Source organism: Struthio camelus, chromosome 28 (assembly GCF_040807025.1).
Source record: "Struthio camelus isolate bStrCam1 chromosome 28, bStrCam1.hap1, whole genome shotgun sequence".
In the NCBI taxonomy this organism is placed as follows: domain Eukaryota; kingdom Metazoa; phylum Chordata; class Aves; order Struthioniformes; family Struthionidae; genus Struthio; species Struthio camelus.
The window spans coordinates 2786469-2807430 of record NC_090969.1 but is presented as its reverse complement, the minus strand read 5'-3'; the positions used below and the strand labels follow the sequence as shown (position 1 = coordinate 2807430).

The 20962-nt window shown below is 67.0% G+C and overlaps 1 protein-coding gene across 2 annotated transcripts; it reads left to right on the top strand.

The window, feature by feature from the left end:
- Positions 1–420: 420 nt before the first annotated feature.
- NCKAP1L (NCK associated protein 1 like) lies at positions 421–20136 on the top strand. 2 transcript variants are annotated; one of them, XM_068921385.1, is made up of 31 exons: positions 421–602; positions 1754–1864; positions 2474–2566; positions 2645–2701; positions 3275–3417; positions 4181–4271; positions 4354–4491; positions 4610–4658; positions 5616–5772; positions 7490–7546; positions 7682–7778; positions 8293–8402; positions 9077–9209; positions 9337–9418; positions 9681–9739; positions 10206–10351; positions 10991–11123; positions 11539–11658; positions 12017–12156; positions 12561–12692; positions 12799–13017; positions 13735–13865; positions 13950–14047; positions 14436–14529; positions 15013–15095; positions 15224–15304; positions 15957–16050; positions 16514–16630; positions 16988–17097; positions 17779–17868; positions 18257–20136. In XM_068921385.1, exons 1-31 carry the CDS (start codon positions 501–503, stop codon positions 18380–18382), a joined length of 3393 nt encoding a protein of 1130 aa, XP_068777486.1. In that variant the 5' UTR covers positions 421–500; the 3' UTR covers positions 18383–20136. The 2 variants fall into 2 exon arrangements, with proteins under 2 accessions (XP_068777486.1, XP_068777487.1); XM_068921386.1 differs by lacking the exon at positions 2474–2566.
- Positions 20137–20962: the final 826 nt, after the last annotated feature.

Genomic DNA, 20962 nt, shown 5'->3' with positions numbered 1-20962 from the left:
TGTGACACCCATGACGTGGCTCTCATGACATGACACCTACCACATGGCACCCATGACATGACACCCACGCCGTGGCACCCATGACGTGGCCCCCATGGCATGACACGTACCGTGTGGCCCCCATGGCACGACACACACGTCATGACACCCCAGCCGTGGCCCCAAGGTGTGACACCCCTAGCGTGACCCCCACGCCGTGACACCCCCGCGCAGCTGTCACCCGTGCCACCAGCCCCGCCGGCCGGCGTGGCACCCTGCCGGCGTCACGAGGCCGGTCCCGCGTGCTGGTGGCCGGCGTCACCCGCCCGTGGCCACGCGGCCACCGCTGCGCCACCCGTGACGTGACTACGTGGCCGCCGCTGGCTTCGCCCGGCCGTGGCGGCGGGCGCCGTGACGTGGGCGCCGTGACGTGGCCGCGGCGGGCGGCGCTCGCGCCCGGCCCGGGAAGGGGAAGGGGAAGTTGGTGGCGGCGCGGGGGGCCGCGGGCGGGTGGCCGCGCCATGACGCTGCCCTCCGTCTACCAGCACAAGCTGGCCGAGAAGCTGACGATCCTCAACGACCGGGGCCGCGGCGTCCTCGTCCGCATCTACGGCATCAAGAAGGTGGGAACGACCTGGGGGCCCCCGGCCCGGACGCCTGGGCCCTCTGGGGTGGAGGCGGGGTTGAGCTCGGACACCTCGGTCCCCTTGGGGAGAAAGCGGATGGGCACCCGGACCCCTGGGTCCCCTTGGTGGGAAGGGGTTGGGGACCTGGACGCCTGGGTCCCCTTGGGGGGGAAAAGGAGTTGGGGACCTGGACACCTGGGTCCCCTTGGTGGGAAGGGGTTGGGGACCTGGACGCCTGGGTCCCCTTGGTGGGAAGGGGTTGGGGACCCGGATGCCTGGGTCCCCTTGGGGAGAAAGGAGATGGGGACCCAGACACCTGGGTCCTCTTGGTGGGAAGGGGTTGGGGACCCGGACACCTGGGTCCCCTTGGGGGGGAAGGGGTTGGGGACCTGGACGCCTGGGTCCCCTTGGTGGGAAGGGGTTGGGGACCTGGACACCTGGGTCCCCTTGGGGAGAAAGGAGATGGGCACCCGGACGCCTGGGTCCTCTTGGGGTGGGGGTGGGGTTCAGCCTGGACGCTCGGGTCCCCTTGGTGGGAAGGGGTTGGGAACCCGGACACCTGGGTCCCCTTGGTGGGAAGGGGTTGGGGACCCGGACACCTGGGTCCCCTTGGGGGGAAAGGGGACGGGCACCCGGACGCCTGGGTCTCCTTGGGGTGGGGTTGAGCCAGGACACCTGGGTCCCCTTGGTGGGAAGGGGTTAGGGACCCGGAAGCATGGGTCCCCTTGGGGGGGGTGGGGCTGGGGCTGAGCCCGGATGCCTGGGCCCTCTGGGGTGGGGGAAGGGCCAAGCCAGATAACTGGGTGCTCAGGGTTGGGAGCAGGGGTTGGGGACCTGGATGCCTGGGCCCCCTGCGGTGGTGGTGGTGGTGGGACTGAGCCAGGACGCCTGGGTCCCCTGGGGGGAAAGAGGTTGGGAATGAGGACACCTGGGTCCCTTGGGGTTCGGGAATGGGTCAGGGGCCTGGACGCCTGGGTCCCCTGCCTGGCGCTGACGGGGCAAAAAGGAGCCCGGACGCCTGGGCTCTTCCCACAGCGAGGGCCGAGAGGGCAGTAAGGGGATGTTGGGGGGGGGTCTTAGCCCGGGGACGGGTTTGGGGGGCTTTGGGGGGGTTTTGGGGCGGGCGCCAGGCTGAGCCGCTGCCGCAGAGCTGCGCCGACCCGCGGACGCGGCCATCGGTGCTGGGGGACAAAGCGCTGGAGCCCAGCGCCCGCTTCATCCAGAAGAAGTTCCCCCACCTGGACGTGCGCGGTGGCACGGTGAGCGGGGCCACCTCGCCATCCCCTGCCCCGGGTCACCTCAGTGTCCTCCACCCCCTGTCACTCCACCCCGGGTGTCCCTGCTGTCCTGCACCCCGTGCCACCTCGGTGTCCCGTTGCCCTGGGCCACCTTGCCTTGGATGTCACCACCGCCCCCCATCTCCTGTCACCCCATCCCCGGTGTCTCTCTGGTGTCCTCTGCCCCACGTCCCTTTGCCTTGGATGTCCCTGCCATCCTGCACCCCATCTTGGGAGTCCTTACCCCATGTCACCTTGTCCCCCCCTCATGTCGTGCCACCCTGGGGCGTCCACTGGCGCAGGGTCCCTCACCCCGTGTCACCCTGCCCCAGGTGTCCCAACCCTCCCCACCCTGCCAACCTGCTGCCCCTTGTCACCCCTTGTCACCCCACCGCAGGTTTCCCTGCTGTCTCCCGCTCCATCTCACCTTGTCCCCGGTGTCCCCACCGTCCCCACCACCCATGTTACCCTGTCCTGGGTGCCTTCACCACCCTACACCCCAGGTCACCCACCCCGACTTTCCCTGCTGTGCCCGCCCCGCTGTCCCTGCTGTCCCCTGCCCTGCGTCACCCACCCCGGGCATCCCCGCAGCAACACCTGGGCCCGGTGCACAAGGACAAGGGGGACATCGCCCGGACGCTGGGGCCCTTCTACCACTCCTTCGTGGACGTGCTGGAGTTCAGGGTGAGCCGGGGCACGGGGGGCCCGTGGGGGGCGCCTGAGGGGATGTCGGTGACATGGCCCCCGTCCCCTTCCCGCCAGGACCATGTCTACGAGCTGCTGAACACCATCGACGCCAGCCAGTGCTTCTTCGACATCGTGAGTGGGGGCCCGCGGGGTGCCTGGGGTGCGCGGAGGGTGCTGGGGAGGTGCCAGGGTGCCCATAGGGTGCTTCAGGGTGCCCGGTAGGTGCCCAACAGGGTGCTCAGGGTGCTTAGAGGTTACCTAGAGGGTGCCTGGGGTGCTCAGGGTGCCGGGGAGGTGCCAGAGGTGCCCAGAAGGTGCCCAGGGTGTCCCCAGGGTGCCCCAGGGGTGCTCAGGGTGCTTGCAGGATGGTGAGGAGGTGCCAGAATGCCATAGGGCGCTCCAAGGTGTTCAGGGCGCTAAGAAGGTCCCCAAGGGGATGTCCCGTGTGCCAGGAAAATGCCCAAGGGTGAGGGTGCCTTGGGTGCCCAGATGGTGTGCTGGGGGGGGGTCCTCAAGGTGCTCGCAGGGTGCCTAGTGTGCCAAGAGGGTGCTCTGAGGGGTGCTCAGGGTGTTCAGATGGTGCCGGGGGGATGCCTGAGGTGCCAAGGAGCACCCAGGGTGGGCAGCCTGCGCCCGCGCCACGTGCCATGGCCCCGCAGCTGTGTCCCGGCCGTGCCCCGGCGCTCACGGCTGCCCCGTCCCCAGAATGTCAACTACGACTTCACCAAGAGCTACCTGGACCTGGTTGTCACCTACGTGTCCCTGGTCCTGCTGCTGGCCCGCACCGAGGACCGCCGGGTGCTCATCGGCATGTACCACTGCGCCCACGAGATGACCCACGGCACCAGGTGGGCTCTGGGGCAGCACCCGTGCCACCGGGGTGGCCCCACCTGGGTGGCCCCATAGCTTGTCCCCATCTGGGCTGGCGGCAAGAACCGTCCCCAGCGGGGCTGGTCCCACACTGTCCCCGCTGTGGCTGGCCCCACGGACCATCCCCAAGGCCTGTCCCCACTGGGGCTGTCCCCAAGGACTGTCCCCATGAACCATCCCCAAAGTGACTGGCCCCAAGGACCGTCCCCACCAAGGCTGGCCCAGACAACCGTCCCCACCCGAGCTGGCCCCAAAAACTGTCCCCATGGACTGTCCCCACCAGGACTGGCCCTGATGAACGTCCATATGGACTATCACTAAAGTGGCTGTCCCCAAGGACCGTCCCCATGGACTGTCCCCACCAGGACTGGCCCTGATGAACGTCCATATGGACTATCACTAAAGTGGCTGTCCCCAAGGACCATCCCCATGGACTGTCCCCACCAGGACTGGCCCTGATGAACGTCCATATGGACTATCACTAAAGTGGCTGTCCCCAAGGACCGTCCCCATGGACTGTCCCCACCAGGACTGGCCCTGATGAACGTCCATATGGACTATCACTAAAGTGGCTGTCCCCAAGGACCATCCCCATGGACCGTCCCCGCTGGGACTAGCCCCAAGGACTGTCCTCATGGACCATCCCCACCAAGGCTGGCCCTGAGGTCCATCCTTGCAGCATGTCCCCTCCAGGGCAGTCCCCGAGGACTGTCCCCAACACCTGCGTTGCCGTCCCCGCAGTGACCCCAGCTTCGCCCGCCTGGGCCAGATGGTGTTGGAGTACGACCACCCGCTCAAGAAGCTGGCGGAGGAGTTCGGGCCGCACACCAAGGTGGGTTGGGGGCTCGCGGGGGCCGCGCGAGCGAGCACGGGGGGCTGCGCCGGGCCGCCCCTGACGTCCCCCTGTCCCCCAGGCTGTCACCAGCGCCCTCCTGTCCCTGCACTTCCTCTTCTCCCGGAGGAACCAGGCGGCCGAGCAGTGGCGCAGCGACCAGCTCCTGAGCCTGCTCAGCACCGCCGGCACCATGCTGAGTCCCGCCAGCTCCGACACCGTGAGTGCCACCGCCCCGAGGCCCGGCCACGCTGCTTGGGGACGGCCACCGGCGCCTCTCGCCCCGGGCAGGGTGGGGAGGGCTCCGGGCGGTGACGCGGCGATGCCTGTGTCCCCAGATGGCCTGCGAGTACCTGTCCCTGGAGGTGATGGAGCGCTGGATCATCCGTGAGTGCCCGCGGTGCCCCCTCGGCGCCCCACACCGTGCCTGGGGCAGAGAAGGGGTTAATGTCCCCTGGGACCTGCCAGCTGGGGCCACCCAGGCCTGCTGTCCCCAGCAGCCAGGATGCCTGATGATGCCACCCTGGCACCTGCGGCCTGGGCGGGCAGCGGTGCGGTGCCCACGGACGGGGTGCAGGGTCAGACTGCTCCAGCCCGCGGGACACGTCCCCAAGGGCATGTGTCCCCAACTGTGTGGGGCACGCGTCCCCAATGCCACGTGGGCACGTGTCCCCAACCCTGCAGGGCACGCGTCCCCAATGCCACGTGGGCACGTGTCCCCAACCCTGCAGGGCACGTGGTCCCCAATGCCACATGGGCACGTGTCCCCAACCCTGCAGGGCACGTGTCCCCAATGCCGCATGGGCACGTGTCCCCAACTGTGTGGGGCACGCGTCCCCAATGCCACATGTGCATGTGTCCCCAACCCTGCAGGGTACGTGGTCCCCAATGCCACATGGGCACGTGTCCCCAACCCTGCAGGGTACGTGGTCCCCAGTGCCACATGGGCACGTGTCCCCAACCCTGCAGGGCACGTGGTCCCCAATGCCACATGGGCACGTGTCCCCAACCCTGCAGGGCACGCGTCCCCAATGCCACATGGGCACGTGTCCCCAACCCTGCAGGGCACGTGGTCCCCAATGCCGCATGGGCACGTGTCCCCAACCCTGCAGGGTACGTGGTCCCCAATGCCATGTGGGCACGTGTCCCCAACCCTGCAGGGCACATGTCCCCAGTGCCACATGGGCACACGTCCCCAGGCTTGCGGGTCCCCAAGCCTGTGGGGCACGTGCTCCCCAGTGCCACGTGGGCACCCAACCCCTGCAGTCACACGACTCCCGGCCCCGGTCCGTGCCGGTGGCCTGGCCCGGGAGGCGGTGGCCGTGGGTGACGCTGTGCCCGCAGTGGGCTTCCTGGTGTGCCCGGGGGCGCTGAGCGCGTCCCCGCAGTGCCTGGAGCTGTGGCGGCTGGCGCTGCAGGGCTCCCTGCACGTCACCCTCGTGCGTGACGAGGCCCTCGCCGTGCACAAGGTCACCGAGGAGCTGCTCGGCAGCCTCAAGGGGTAACGGCCGCGCCGGGGCCTGCGGGGTGCTGGGGCCGTGCTGGGTGCTGGGGCCGTGCTGGGTGCTGGGGCTGTGGTGGGTGCTGGGTGCCAGGATCTGTGCTGGGTGCTGGGGCCGTGCTGGGTGCCAGGATTTATGCTGCATGCTGGGGCCGTGCTGGGTGCTGGGGCCGTGCTGGGTGCTGGGGGCTGTGGTGGGTGCTGGGTGCCAGGATCTGTGCTGGGTGCTGGGGCCGTGCTGGGTGCCAGGATTTATGCTGCATGCTGGGGCCGTGCTGGGTGCTGGGGCCGTGCTGGGTGCTGTGACTGTGGTGGGTGCTGGGTGCCAGGATTTGTGCTGGGTGCTGTGGCTGTGGTGGGTGCTGGGTGCCAGGATCTGTGCTGGGTGCTGGGGCCGTGCTGGGTGCCAGGATTTATGCTGCATGCTGGGGCCGTGCTGGGTGCTGGGGCCGTGCTGGGTGCTGTGACTGTGGTGGGTGCTGGGTGCCAGGATCTGTGCTGGGTGCTGGGGCCGTGCTGGGTGCCAGGATTTATGCTGCATGCTGGGGCCGTGCTGGGTGCTGGGGCCGTGCTGGGTGCTGTGACTGTGGTGGGTGCTGGGTGCCAGGATTTGTGCTGGGTGCTGTGGCTGTGGTGGGTGCTGGGTGCCAGGATTTGTGCTGGGTGCTGGGGCCGTGCTGGGTGCTGTGGCTGTGGTGGGTGCTGGGTGCTGGGGCCGTGCTGGGTGCTGGGGCCGTGCTGGGTGCTGTGACTGTGGTGGGTGCTGGGTGCCAGGATTTGTGCTGGGTGCTGTGGCTGTGGTGGGTGCTGGGTGCCAGGATTTGTGCTGGGTGCTGGAGCTGTGCTGGGTGCCAGGGTGTAGGGGGTGCTGTGCTGGGTGCTGGGGTGGGGGCTGTACCAGGGGCTTTTCTGGGTGCAGGATGTTGTGTTGGGTGAGCCGTAACTTGCAGGTGCTTTACTGGGTGCTGTGCACGTGTGCCATGGTGCACGGGTGCCATTCTGGGTGCCGCGCACGTGTGCCACGTTGCACGGGTGCCGTACTGGGTGCCGTGCTGGATGCCATGGTGCACAGTGCTGTACTGGGTGCCCTACTGGGTGTCATGGTGCACAGTGCTGTACTGGGTGCCGTGCGCTTGTGCCACAGTGCACAGGTGCCGCGCTGGATGCTGTGCTGGGTGCCACGGTGCACGGGTGCCGTACTGGGTGCCGTGCTGGATGCCACGGTGCACAGTGCTGTACTGGGTGCCCTACTGGGTGCCATGGTGCACAGTGCTGTACTGGGTGCTGTGCGCCTGTGCCACAGTGCACAGGTGCCGCGCTGGATGCTGTGCTGGGTGCCACGGTGCACGGGTGCCGTACTGGGTGCCCTACTGGGTGTCATGGTGCACAGTGCTGTACTGGGTGCCGTGCGCTTGTGCCACAGTGCACAGGTGCCGTGCTGGATGCTGTGCTGGGTGCCACGGTGCACGGGTGCCGTACTGGGTGCCGTGCAGCTGTGCCATGGTGCACAGTGCCGTACTGGGTGCCCTACTGGGTGCCATGGTGCACGGGTGCCGTACTGGATGCCATGCACAGGTGCCACGGTGCACAGTGCCGTTCTGGGTGCTGCGCACGTGTGCCACGGTGCACGAGTGCCGCGCTGGGTGCCACGCAGGTGTGCCACGGTGCACGGGTGCCGTGCCGCGTGCGGTGCTGCCCGGCTCTGGCTCTCTCGCAGGTACGGGAAGCGGGTGGCCGACCTCAAGGAGTGCAAGGAACACGCCGTGGCTCACAGGTCGGGGGCTCGGTTGGGGCCGGCGGGTCTTGAAGGGGGGTCCTGGCGGGTCTGGGGGTGGTGGGGGTGCCCCGTGCTGCGGGGGCGAGCGGGTGCGGGTGGCGCTGCCCCTGACCCCCACCCTGACCCCCGCAGCGGGGCGCTGCACCGGGGCCGGCGGGCGTACCTGCGCGGGGCCGTGCGGGAGCTCGAGGCGCTGCTGGCGGACCAGCCCGGGCTGCTGGGGCCCAAGGTGAGCGCGGGGTGCCGGGTTGGGGTGGGGGAGAAGGTTGGCCAGGGTTTGGGTGCGGGGGGGGGGGGCTGGGCGCAGGGTGTGGGCGCTGGTCTAGGTGCAGCGGTGGGTGCGGGGGGGTGTCTGGGTGCAGGGTGTGGGTGCAGCGGTTGGGTGCGTGCTCTGGGTGCAGGGGGGGTGTCAGGATGCAAGGTCTGGGTGGGGGGTGCGGGTGCAGCGAGTGCCTGTGTGCGAGGCAGGGTGCAGGGGTCACGTGCAGCGGTTGGGTGCTGGGTCTGGGTGCAGGCTTGGGGGTGTCTGGGTGCAAAGGGCTGAGTGCAAGGCTGGGTGCTGGGTCTGGGTGCAGGGCTGGGTGCTGGGCTGGGTGCAGAGGCTGTGCATGGGCCCGGGCACCTGTGCGAAGCCCGCATCTGGTGCCAGCACGGTGCCGGGCCGTGGCAGCACCCGGCGCCGTCGGCGCCAGCCCGCGGCCGCGGGTGCCGGCGCGGTGCCCTCTAAGCGCTGGCTCCGGCAGGCCCTCTTCGTGTTCATGGCGCTCTCCTTCTGCCGGGACGAGGTGAGCTGGCTGGTGCGGCACGCCGAGCACGTCACCAAGACCAAGACCCCCGAGGACTTCACCGACAGGTGGGCAGGGTGCTGGGGTCCCTGGCAGGGTGCCCTGTCCACGGGCCGCGCCATGGCCCTGGCCAGTCTTGCTGAGGGGCTTGCAGCAGGCACGGCTGGCACGAGGGGCTGGTGGGCACTGGTTTCACTGGGGGCTTTTGGTGGGCAGTGCTGGCACTGGGGTGGCTTGGTGGGCAGTGGTGGTACCTTGGGGGGCTTGGTGGGCAGTGATGGCTTTGAGGCTTTTGGTGGGCACCGGTGGCATGGCGGGAACCCTCAAGCACTAGCGGGTTTGTCAGGCTGTGGTGGTACTGGAGGGTCCATCAGGCACTGATGGGACCTTGGGAGGGTTGGTGGACACTGGTGGCACTGGGGGGGACTTGGTGGCACTGGGGTGGATTCATTGGGCATTGGTGGCACTGAGAGGTTTGGTGGGCACTTGTGGCACCTGGGGAGGTTGGTGGAAACTGGTAGCGCTGGGGTCTTTTGATGGTCGCTGGTAGCACCTGGGGAGGGTTGGTGGGCACTGATGGAACCGCAGGCTTTTGGTAGCCATCGGCTGCACTGGGGTGTTTGGTGGACACTGGCGGGTTTGTTGGGCACTGGGAGGGTTTGATGGGCCCCAGTGGCCCTGGGAGGTGGCCATGCCCGGCTGGCACCGGCGCTGGCGGCTCTGACGGTGGCTCGGGCGGCAGCCAAGTGGCCGAGCTGCTGTTTCTCATGGAGCAGCTGCGGGCCCTGGTGCGCCGGCAGGCCAGGGTGCTCCAGCGCTACCACGTGCAGTACCTGGCCCGCTTCGATGCCCTGGTGCTCAGCGAAGTCATCCAGGTACGGGCGCCGTGTGGGGCAGCGCCCCTGTTTGGGTGCTGGGGGGGGGGTGGCTGCGTGCCCGTCCCCTCCGTGGGGCTGCCCCCGAGGGCGTCCCCTGAGCCCGTGGCCATCACCTATCCCGCAGAACCTCTCCGTCTGCCCCGAGGAGGAGTCCATCATCCTGTCGTCCTTCGTCAGCTCCCTCTCCGCGCTCTCCCTCAAGCAAGGTAGGGCAGCGTCCCCGCGCCAGCGTCCCCTACCACCGCGTGTTTTCTGTCCAGCACCCCCAAGTTGGCGTCCCCCAGATTGGCACCTGCCATCCTGGCACCCCTAGGCTGTCACCCCGCTGCCCAGCACCCCCAAATGGGCACCCCCATAGCAACACCTCCCCATCAGCATCCTTAGACCAGCCCCTCCAGTTTGGCGCCCTGGCCCTCCACGGTGGCCCCCGCCGTGGCCGCGTCTCCCCACGTCTCTGTTTCTCCGCAGTTGACGACAAGGAGCCGTTCGACTTTGCACCGCTCCGCCTGGACTGGTTCCGGCTGCAGGTGCCATCTCTGCCCTTGTCCTTGTCCCTGTCTCCATCCCTGCTCCTGTCCCTGTCCTTGTTTACTTTGCTCTCTCTGTCCCCATCCCCATCCCTGTTTCTGTCCTAAGCCCTGTCCCCGACCCCATTCCTTTCCCCTTCTCTGCCTTCCCCTTCCCTGTTCCTGTCCTTGTCCCCATCCTCTTCCCCTTCTCCATCACCATTCCCACCCCACTGCTGCCCTCATCCCTGTCCCATCCCCAACCCTGTCCCTGTTCCCTTCCCCGTGCCTGTCCCCATTCCCTTCCCCGTGCCTGTCCCCATTCCCTTCCCCTTCTCCACCGCTGTCCCCACCCCATTGTGGTCTCCCTCCCTGTCCCCAACCCTGTCCCTCTTTCCAACCCCATCCCCTTCCCAGCCCTAGTATTCCCTTGAGTCCCTGCCCTCCTATCTCATCCTGCTGTCCCCCCAACCTGCTGTCCCCCTAGGCCTACACTAGTGTGGCCAAGGCCCCCCTGCCACTGGGCACCAACCCCGACGTGGGCCGCGTGATGAACCTCATCGTCTTCCACACCAAACTGCTCGACTCCCTCGAGGATCTGCTGGCCGAGGCCTCGGACCTCTCTGACCTGTGGTGAGCCCGGTTGTGCCTCAGTTTCCCCAACGTTGCTATTGTCACCCCTGGCTGGGGGTGACTGAGCCATGTCCTGCCCCTGGGATCCGCATGTGCTGGGGTGATGGGGATGCAAAGGGATGGAGGTGGCCGTTGGGGGATGTGTCAGCTATGGGAGAAGGTGGGCAGGGTTAGGGATGGACACCAGGGTGACATGGGGACAGCGATGTGGGACAGAGATATGGGTAAAGGCAGATAGACACAGGCATGGGGACATATACAGACATGGGGACACAAACATGGGTGAGGGACATGCATGTGGATGTGGAGACGTGTGGGAACACAGACGTGGAGGCATGGAAGTGGGGACCCAGACGTGGATGTGGATGCAGACTCAGGGACATGGACACAGTCATGGAGATGCGTGTGGGAATGTGGACACGGGGACGTGCAGGTGGACATGGGGACACGGACACAGGCACAGGGACGCATGCTGACCTTGGGGGACACACACATGGACACAGGAACAGGGGCAACACACACGTGACACAGGAACGGTGGCACCGACAAACCCGCTGAAACATGTCCTGCGTGTCTGGAAAGGCCAATCCCCTCTCTCCTGCCCTTTCTGTCCCTCCCTTCTGCCCCCGACACCTGCAGTTTCTACCCTCGCCCCGTGGAGAAGATGTTCACGGCCACGATGGAGGAGCCCTCGATGCTGCGCTACAGCATCGCCTTCCCCCTGCTCTGCAGCCACTTCTCCCGCTGCGCCCATGCCATGTACCCAGAGGAGGTGGGTCCTGCGGCGATGAGGAGGGGACACGGGGACGCTACGGGCAGCGGAGCTGGGCACGGCCAGCACTGTGACTATGCCACCTATGGAGGAACCGTGGCAGGGACGTGTGTGGCAGAGGGAGGGTGGCAAGCCTAGCTGTGACCTGCCATGTGTGGTGCCATATGATGGAGGAATAGTGACATACGTGGCCATGACTGTGCCATGTATGGTGGCATCTTATGGCCCAATGTCACCATGACTCTGTGGCACATGCTGTGTGGTGCCATGTGCCTAGGGGACACTGGCAGACATGGCCATGGCCTTGGAGCACATGGTGGCATGCAGCAGAGGTGGCCATAGCCCTGTGGCACGTGGTGCCACGGGCCCTGCACTGTGACTGTGCCGTGATGGTACTGTGACTTTCCCACTGCAGTATCCCCACCTCAAAGCAACAGCGCTGGGGCTGTGCAACAAATTCCTGGAGGAGATGGCCAGGCAGGCTAGTGCCTGTGTCATGGACGCCTGCGCCGAGCAGCACAACCTCAGCGAGCAGGTGAGTGCTGGGCCTCCATGACCTTTGGGGTCTCTGTGGTCTCCAGGGTCTCCACGGCCTCCAGGGTCTCCATGGCCTTCAGGGTCTCTGTGGCCTTTGGGGTCTCCATGGTCTCCAAGGTCTCTTTGGCCTTTGGGGTCTTCATGGCCTCCAGGGCCTTCATGGCTTCCAGTGTCTCCAAGACCTCTGTGGCCTCCATAATCTCCATGACCTTGGCACAGGAGAGGCCATGGTGAAGGGAAGACCTAGGGTATATCCCTGATCTCACCTTGGGGGCTGCAGCCCCTGGCTGTGGAAACCGTGGTCGGGTTGTCCTTGGTGCCATGGCCCATGGTAACCTGCTGCCCCTGGCCGACAGCTGCTGCCCAAGCACTGCGCCTCCACGGTCAGCAAGGCGCGCAACAAGAAGGCCTCAAAACAGCTGTCCAAGAAGGGGGAGCCTGAGCGGGACAAGCCAGGGGCTGAGAGCCAGAGGAAGGACCGCACCCTGACCACCAAGTGAGAGCAGGGCAGATGAGGGTGGGCATGGGGCAGGGAGTAGAGGGCCGTGGGCATGGGGTGGTGAGCACCAGATGTTAGGTGTAGGTATGGTGTGACATGGACATGAACGTGACAGGAGTGGCCATGGGTGTGGCATGTCCATGGGTGGGGGCATGGTGTGGCCATGGGTGTGATGTGCATGTGACACGGACATGGATGTGGTGGGAACGTGGCATAGCCACGAGCATGATGTGAACAAGAACGTGGCAGGACCATGGCATGGCCACCGATGTGACATGAGCGTAACACAGATGTGACATCCATGGCCATGGGGGTGCCGAGGGTATGACATGCCGCCCCCATGGCTGTGACGGGGCTGTGGCATGGTGTGGCTGGGGCTCACAGCCCTTGTCTGCCCCCAGCATGGACAAGCTGCACCTGACGCTGGCCGAGCTGTCCCTGAGTCTCAACCATGTGCCCAACTTCACCGTCTTTGAGCACACGGTGACACCGGCTGAGTACCTCAGCAGCCACCTGGAGACGCGGTTCGCCAAGTAGGGCTGGGCGCCGGGGCCGTGGTGGGGCCGTGGCGGGCCATGGGTGTCGCCACAGGGGACGCTTGGCCATGGCTTTCCACACAGCCCTGTCCTGTCCCCGCAGGGCCATCGTGGCCATGGCGGGCTACAGCCAGGCCACGCAGGAGGTGGCCCGGCCCTCAGAGGTGCTGGCAGGGCTTGGCGCCTACGTGACCTTCATCCAGTCGCTGGCGCAGTTCGTGGGACTGGACACGGGTCGCATCATCCGCAACGTTCTCCTGCAGCAGACGCAGCCCCGTGACGCTGCTGGCGAGCAGACACTCACCACCATCTACACCAACTGGTGGGTGCCCGGCTGGGCTGGGTGCCACGGTGTGCTGGGTCCCCTCCCCAGAGGACCTGGATCTCCAAGACAGTGCGGCATGGCATGGAAGGGGTGGAGGACGGGTGGATGGGGCAGAGAGACAGCCCTGTGGTGGCTCCGTGGGCCTGTCTCCCCCCACCCAGGGGTGGGTGTGCGGGTCCTGGTGCTGTGGGTCCTGGTGCCATGGGTCCCAGTTCCATGGGTCTGTGGGCCCTGGAGCCCTAGGGAGCCGTCCACACCAGCTGTGGATGCTGGTGCTGTGGGTGCTGGTACTGGTGCTGATGCTTTGGGTCCTGCAGTGCTACGGGTCCCAGCGCCATGGGTCTTGGTGCTGTGGGTGCCAGGGCTGTGAGTGAGGGTGCCGTGGGCCCTGCGAAGCCAAGGGGGCTGGTGCTGCGGGCACTGCGGTGCTGTGGGTGCTGAGGCTGCGGGAGCTAGCACTGGTGTTGTGGGTCCTGCAGTTCTGGGGGTCCTGGTGTTGTGGGTGCTGGTGCCATAGGTGCTGGTGCCGTGGCTCAGTGGTGCTGTGGGTACCAATGGCATGGGTGCCATGGGTGCTGTGGGTGCTAGTGCCATAGGTCCTGCGGTGCTGCGAGTCCCTGTGCGTTGGGTGCTGTGGGTCACGGGGTGCCGTGGGTGCCGGTGCCGTGGGTGCCGGAGCCGTGGGCGGGTGCAAGCAGCTCGGCCTGCCCGCAGGTACCTGGAGGCGCTGCTGCGGCAGGCCAGCACGGGGGCCATCGTCCTGGCGCCGGCCCTGCAGGCCTTCAACACGGTGCCGCGGGAGGGCGAGCCGGCCTTCAGCGCTGCCGAGTTCTCCGACGTCTCCGGTGAGGGGCGCGGGGCCGGGGCGGGCCGTGGGGACGCCGCGGGGATGCCATGGGTGTCACCCCCGTGACGTCCCCATCTCACAGAGATGCGGGCGCTGGCCGAGCTCATCGGGCCGTACGGCATGAAGTTCCTGAGCGACAACCTCATGTGGCACGTGGGCTCCCAGGTCGGGGAGCTGAAGGTAGGGCTGGCGCGGGAGCCGAGGCGCTGGTGCGGGAGCCGGGGTGCTGGGTGCTGGAGGCAGGCACTGAGGCTTGGTGCTGGGGCTGGGTGCTGGGTCTGAGTCCTGGGGTCGGGTGCTGTAGCTGGGCTCTACAGCTGGGTGCTAGAGGTGGGTGCTGGAGGTGAGCACCAGGGCTTGGTGCTGGGGCTGGGTGCTGGGACAGGGTGCTGGGGCTGGGTGCTGGAGCCTTGGCATGGGCTCCTGGCCCCTCGCCTGTCCCTCGGGCTTGCCAGGAAGGGGTGATGTGGGCGAGAGGGGCCAGGACTCCTGGGTGCCTGGCTGGCTGGGTGCTGGTGCCCGGCTCGGGGTGCCACGTCCCCGGTGCCACCAGCCCCGTCCCCTGCAGAAGCTGGTCAACGAGAACATGGACACGCTGGTGCAGCTGCGCGCCAACTCCTACAAGCCCGAGCAGATGGCGGCTCTGCTGCCGCGGCTGACCTGTGAGTCCGGGCACCGTGGGTGGCACTGGGGCACACGCACGGGCACACGCACGCACCTGCATGTGTGCACACGGGCACAAATGCATGTGCACACATGCAACATACATGTGCATGCATGTGCACACATACACGTGCATGCGTGCACACACGGACACATACCCAGGGACAGACAAAGCGTGTGAAGACGCACAGGCATGGATCTGCACACACACATGTGCGTGCACACACACACACACGTGTGTGCACACGCATAAACACCTGCTTGCATGCTCATGCAAACATGCTCTCACACGTACAGGAACATTTATGCACGCGTGCACACAAGTGCAAGTGCACACGTGCACCTGCAGCCTTGCATTTATGCTGGCATGCATGTGCGTGTAAGCTCACACATGCACATACAAATATGGTTGCATGTATGCCCGCTTACACACGCGTGTGCCCGCCCCGTGCGGGGCCCTGCTGACCCCTCTCCCCCTGCAGCCGCTGACAACGTGCTGAAGCGCATGACCATCATCGGCGAGATCCTGAGTTTCCGCGCCATGGCCCAGCAGGGCCTGCGAGAGGTGGGCACAGCGGGCTGGGGGACGCGGGCGGGCGCCTGACTGGGGGTGTCCTCGTGGGTAGGGGGCCGGGGTGGCGAGCCAGTGCCCGCCTCCGTGCCCCTCACCGACATCGCGCCCTCTCCCTGCAGGTCTTCTCCCACCACTGTCCCTTCCTGATGGGCCCCATCGAGTGTCTGACAGATGTCATCACCCCTGATACCGACATCCAGGTGGGCACAGCCGGGACATAGCATGGCACTGTGTGGCACTACATGGCACTGGATGGCACTGCGTGGCATTGCGTGGCATTGCATGCCACTGTGTGGCTCTGCATGGCATTGCATGGCACTGGATGGCATTACCTGGCACTGGCTGGCACTGCCAGGGCATTGCACAGCACTGTGTGGCACCGTGTGGCATTGCATGGCATTACATGGTCCTGGGTGGCATTGTGTGGCACTGCATGGCACTGCGTGGCACTGCATGACATTGCAGGGTACTATGTGGCACTGTGTGGCACTGGATGGCATTGCATAGCACTGTGCGGCTTTGCACGGTGCTGTGTGACACTGTGTGGCATTGAGTGGCCCTTTGTGGAGATGGCACCCTGGGGTCCCTGCGCCTGGATGCACCCTGGGGTCTCCCTGTGTACCATCACGCCCTGGGGTCCCCTCGTGCATGCATGCACCCCGGGGTCCCCCAGTGCACAGCTGCACCCTGGGGTCCATGCAGCCCTGCCGTGTCCCGGGCAGCCACTTTGTCCCTGCAAATGTGCCTGGCTCCTGCTGTGACCGCTGAGCCCCACTGCCCTGCCAGGCCCTGGGGGGACCCCGGCTCCCTGGGGTCCCCACCCCTCAGCCTGGCACGTCCCCGTCCTCCCAGGTCACCCTGAGCATCTTCGAGCTGGCCTCGGCTGCGGGCATTCCCTGCGAGATCGACCCCGCGCTGGTGAACGTCCTCGCTGGCAGCAAGACGGGTACTGGGGGGCCGCAGGGACCTCGGAGCGGGTGCTGGCCTGGGGGTCGGGGTGTCGATACGGGCACTGTACGGGGACATCTGTCCCTGATGCCCTCCCCTTGGGTAACCGCCTAGGACCCCCCACCCTGGGTCCCTTCCCTGCAATTGCCTGCCCTGGGACATCCCTCTGGGACCCCTCCAGCTGATGTCACCTCTCATGTCACCTCCCTGGGTCCCTGCTGATTGCCACCTTCCTCGGACCCTCTGGGTCCCCTCCCTGGGCTCCTGCTTCCTTAGGACCCTCTGTGTCACCACTGTGAGACCTCTACCCAGTGTCACCTCCCCAGGAACCCCCCAGGTCTCCTCCGTGGGACTCCCACCCCATGTCACCTCCCCGGCATCCCCGCCCTGTGTCACCTCTGTGGGATCCCCTGGGTCCCATCTTTGGACCCCCAGCCCAGTGTCACCTCCCTCCCTGGCAGATGGCTTGGCTCCAGAGGAGGACTACAAGGTGGCCTGTCTGCTCCTGGTCTTCGTGGCTGTGTCCCTGCCCCTCCTGGCCTCCGACCCAGCATCTAGCTACAACACTGAGATGGATGGTAAGTGTGACCACTGCTTGTGACCCCAATGCTGGTGGTGGCCCTGATCTTGGCAGCACCACCTGCGAATGTGAGCCCTGCTGGTCCCGGGGTGGCTCGTCCACCCAGGGGTGATGGGACTGAGCCAACTCAAGCACGTGTCACCCTCTCCCCATGTGTCCTTGACCCCCGAGGATGGCTGTGCCCATAGTCACATCTGAGGGACAGTAGGGACAGCAGCACTCTGGGATAGCAGGATCCCTGGTGTCACCCGCTTTGGAGCAGGGTCAGGGCCCTATAACTGCAGCCAGGGGACAATGGGACAGGGAGGTCCTCGTGCTAGTGGGACCCCTGAGGTCACCTGCTTTGTATCCCCAGGCTACAACAACAACATCCACTGCCTGGCCAAGGCCATCATCCACGTGTCGGCCGCGCTCTTCACCATCCACAACAAGAACATCGAGACTCACCTCAAGGAGTTCCTGCTGGTGAGAGTGTCTGGGACTGCAGCTGTGCCCAGCCTGGTGTGGCCATCGTCCTGGGGTGGACCCTGTCCAGTGGTGGCCATCGTCCTCAGGGCGGGTGGGGAATGGTTCTGAGGTGGCCATTGTGCGGGGGTGGGCACCATCCTGGGGTGGGCACCATCTTGGAGTGGGTACCATCCTGGGGTGGGCGTTGTCCTGGGGCAGGCATCATCCTGGGGTTGACACCATCCTGGGGTGAGCATTGGCCTAGGATGGGCACCGTCCTGTGGTGGACACCATCCTGGGGTAGGCATCACCCTGGTGTGCCCGTTGTCCTGAGGTGGGCATTGTCCTGTGGTAGGCACCATCCTGTGGTGGGCATCATCCTGGGGTGGCCATTGTCCAGGTGTGGGCACTGTCCTGTGGTGGGCACCATTCTGGGGTGGGCATCGTCCTGTGGTGGGCTTCGTCCTGGTGTGGCCACCATTCTGGGCTAGCCATCATCCTGGGCTGGGCACCATCTTGGGTTGGACACCCTCCTAGGACAACCCGAGCATGTCCAGGACACCAGGCTGTCCTCAAACCTCCCCATCTCCTGTCTCCAACCATCCCGTGTGCCCCGGCACCCAGCCCGCGGGCACGTCTGCCCGGCCGCGGGGGCATGCCTTGGGGCGCCCCCAACCCTGAGCACGATCCGTCCCTCAGCTGGCCTCCGTGAGCCTCCTGCAGCTGGGACAGGAGACGGACAAGCTGCGAGCCAGGAACCGCGACTCCGTCTCCCTGCTCCTGCAGCTGGTGAGTGCCGCCGGGGCGCGGGACCGACCCTCGGATTTCGGCTGCCTCCGGGCGCTCAGCCCTTACCCGGATCCTGCTCCGGGGCGGGGGGAGACGGCTGGGCTGGCCAGGCGGGGGACCGTGCGCCGACCACCCCGGATTGGTATTCAGGGAGCGAGCGCCCTGGCTGCAAAGCAATTTAAATGCAAATGTTGCAATCTGGAGCTCGGAGATGTGGAGGCAGCCGGGGAAGCAGGGGGGGGGGTCCTGACGCCGCCTCTTGGGGTCCCATCCCAGCCTCGTCTCCCCTCTCTGGCAAAGGGGGAAACCGAGGCACGGCGGGGCGCGGAGGGCTGCAGCCTGCGCCGGGGGCCGGGGAGGGGGGGTCCTGACGCCGCCTCTCTCCCAGCTCGTGGCGGAGTCGTCCTTCCTGACGGTCGACATGCTGGAGACCTGCTTCCCCTACGTCCTGCTGCGCAACGCCTACCGCGAGGTGTGCCGGGAAAACGTGCTCAGCAGGCTCCCCTCGCACTGATCCCGTCCCCTCGCGCCCACCCGCGCCCCTCGCACCGGTCCCGGGCCCCGGCAGCCGCTCGGTCTTCTCGAGCTGACCCGCTTTCCTCGCGCCGGCGCGGTCTCTTCACCCCATCTCCTTGCAGCGACCTGGTGCCTTTGCACTGACCCTGGTCCCCTCGCACCCACCCTGGTCCCCTCGCACCCACCCTGGTCCTCTTGCACCCACCCTCGTCCCCTCGCACCCACCCTGGTCCTCTTGCACCCACCCTGGTCCCCTTGCACCCACCCTCGTCCCCTTGCACCCGCCCTCGTCCCCTCTCACCCACCCTGGTCCTCTTGCACCCACCCTGGTCCTCTTGCACCCACCCTCGTCCCCTTGCACCAGCCCTCGTCCCCTCGCACCCACCCTGGTCCTCTTGCACCCACCCTGGTCCTCTTGCACCCACCCTCGTCCCCTTGCACCCACCCTCGTCCCCTCGCACCCACCCTGGTCCTCTTGCACCCACCCTGGTCCTCTTGCACCCACCCTCGTCCCCTCTCACCCACCCTGGTCCTCTTGCACCCACCCTCGTCCCCTTGCACCCACCCTCGTCCCCTCACACCCACCCTCGTCCCCTTGCACCCACCCTGGTCCTCTTGCACCCACCCTCGTCCCCTTGCACCCGCCCTCGTCCCCTCTCACCCACCCTGGTCCTCTTGCACCCACCCTCGTCCCCTTGCACCCGCCCTCGTCCCCTCGCACCCACCCTGGTCCTCTTGCACCCACCCTGGTCCTCTTGCACCCACCCTCGTCCCCTCGCACCCACCCTGGTCCTCTTGCACCCACCCTCGTCCCCTTGCACCCACCCTCGTCCCCTCACACCCACCCTGGTCCTCTTGCACCCACCCTCGTCCCCTTGCACCCACCCTGGTCCTCTTGCACCCACCCTCGTCCCCTTGCACCCACCCTCGTCCCCTCGCACCCACCCTGGTCCTCTTGCACCCACCCTCGTCCCCTCACACCCACCCTGGTCCTCTTGCACCCACCCTCGTCCCCTTGCACCCACCCTGGTCCTCTTGCACCCACCCTCGTCCCCTTGCACCCACCCTCGTCCCCTCGCACCCACCCTGGTCCTCTTGCACCCACCCTCGTCCCCTTGCACCCACCCTCGTCCCCTTGCACCAGCCCTCGTCCCCTCGCACCCACCCTGCTGCCCTCACACTGACCGTCCCCTCGTACCGATCTGTCCCCTTGCAGTGACCCGGTCCCCGTGCACCGACCCTGGTGCCCGTGCACCGACCCAGTCCCCTTGCACTGATCGGTCCCCTTGCACCGACCCGGTCCCTTTGCACCCACCCTGCTGCCCTTGCACACGCCTGATGCCCTCACACTGACCTTCCCCTCGTACCGATCTTGCACTGACCCGGTCCCCTTGCACCAACCCTGGTGCTCCAACCTGGTCCCCGTGCACCAACCCAGTCCCCTTGCAGTGACCCGGTCCCCGTGCACTGACCCTGGTGCCCGTGCACCGACCCAGTCCCCTTGCACTGATCGGTCCCCTTGCACCAACCCGGTCCCTGTGCACCCAGGCAGTCCCCTTGCAATGACCCGTCCCCCCGTCGTGCCCCCAGCCCACCTCCACAGCTCCGTGCTGCCGGCGCCTCGTTCACTAAACAAGTTTCTCCCCGGTGCCTCGGTCCGACTCGTGGTGCTGGGCAGCCCGAGTGGGCCTTGGAGCCGGCGCTGCCCCAGCCGCCCGCGCCCCGTCACTAACAAACTCGTTGCACCCATGAGCCGCGTTTGTGACTCAACCTTGCGTCTCCAGTGGAAATAACGGGGGAAATGCAGGGAAATGGGGCCCCCTCCAGCGCCGCTGGGGCCGCAGGAGGCACCGGCGGGGGGAAGCGGGAGGCACCGCGGTCGGCTGGAAGGTGCCGGGGCTGCAGGGACCCGTCCAGGCGGGCGACGGGAGCGGGAGGAGGGAGCTGCCAGCAGGATTTCTCCGCTTGAATTAAAGCCGCCGCCTCTTCCTCGGCGCTAGCGGCGGCCCCCGCGCGCCGTGAATCGCTCCCGGCTTGCCAGGCAGCTCGGAGCATCCCTGAGTCCCGGGTTCCTGCGGCTCCGGGGGGAGCCGCTGCTGCCCCATGCCGGTGGGGAAACTGAGGCACGGAGGCTCGGGGTGGGGGGAGCCGGGTGGGGGGCCCCGAGCCGGCGCGGCCGCCGTTTCCATTCCGCTCACGACCGGCTGCTCCGGCATGAGTCACCGGCCGTGCCGCCAGCCGGGAAATTGCGCCTTCGAAGGCGACGTGCCCCTTCGGCAGCCCGAAAGCGTCGCCCCGGGGGGACCTCGCGCCCCTGCGGCGGGGTGGCGGAGACGTGACCCCCCCCCCTGCCCCCGACCTCGGCGCCGCCGCGGTGGAAACGGGCCCAGGCGTCCTGGGCGTCGGCGTCCCGCTCTGCGGATGCTCGGCCCGGCGGGCGCGGGAAGCGGCCCCCCCTGCGGCGCCCCGCGTTCCCGAAGCCGCCCCCGCGCCGCTCCCGGGCGATGAACTCCCCGCGCTGCCGAATTAACGCCCAGCGCTCGGTTATTATCCCACGTTGCTGCAAAAGTCTATTTTT

Excerpts from the sequence above, each read along its gene's own strand:
- NCKAP1L (XM_068921385.1), top strand. The coding sequence starts at position 501 with ATGACGCTGCCCTCCGTCTACCAGCACAAGCTGGCCGAGAAGCTGACG. Across the intron at positions 8,403-9,076 it reads CCCGAGGACTTCACCGACAG|CCAAGTGGCCGAGCTGCTGT; the intron begins GTGGGCAGGGTG and ends CTCGGGCGGCAG. Across the intron at positions 17,869-18,256 it reads TCTCCCTGCTCCTGCAGCTG|CTCGTGGCGGAGTCGTCCTT; the intron begins GTGAGTGCCGCC and ends CCTCTCTCCCAG.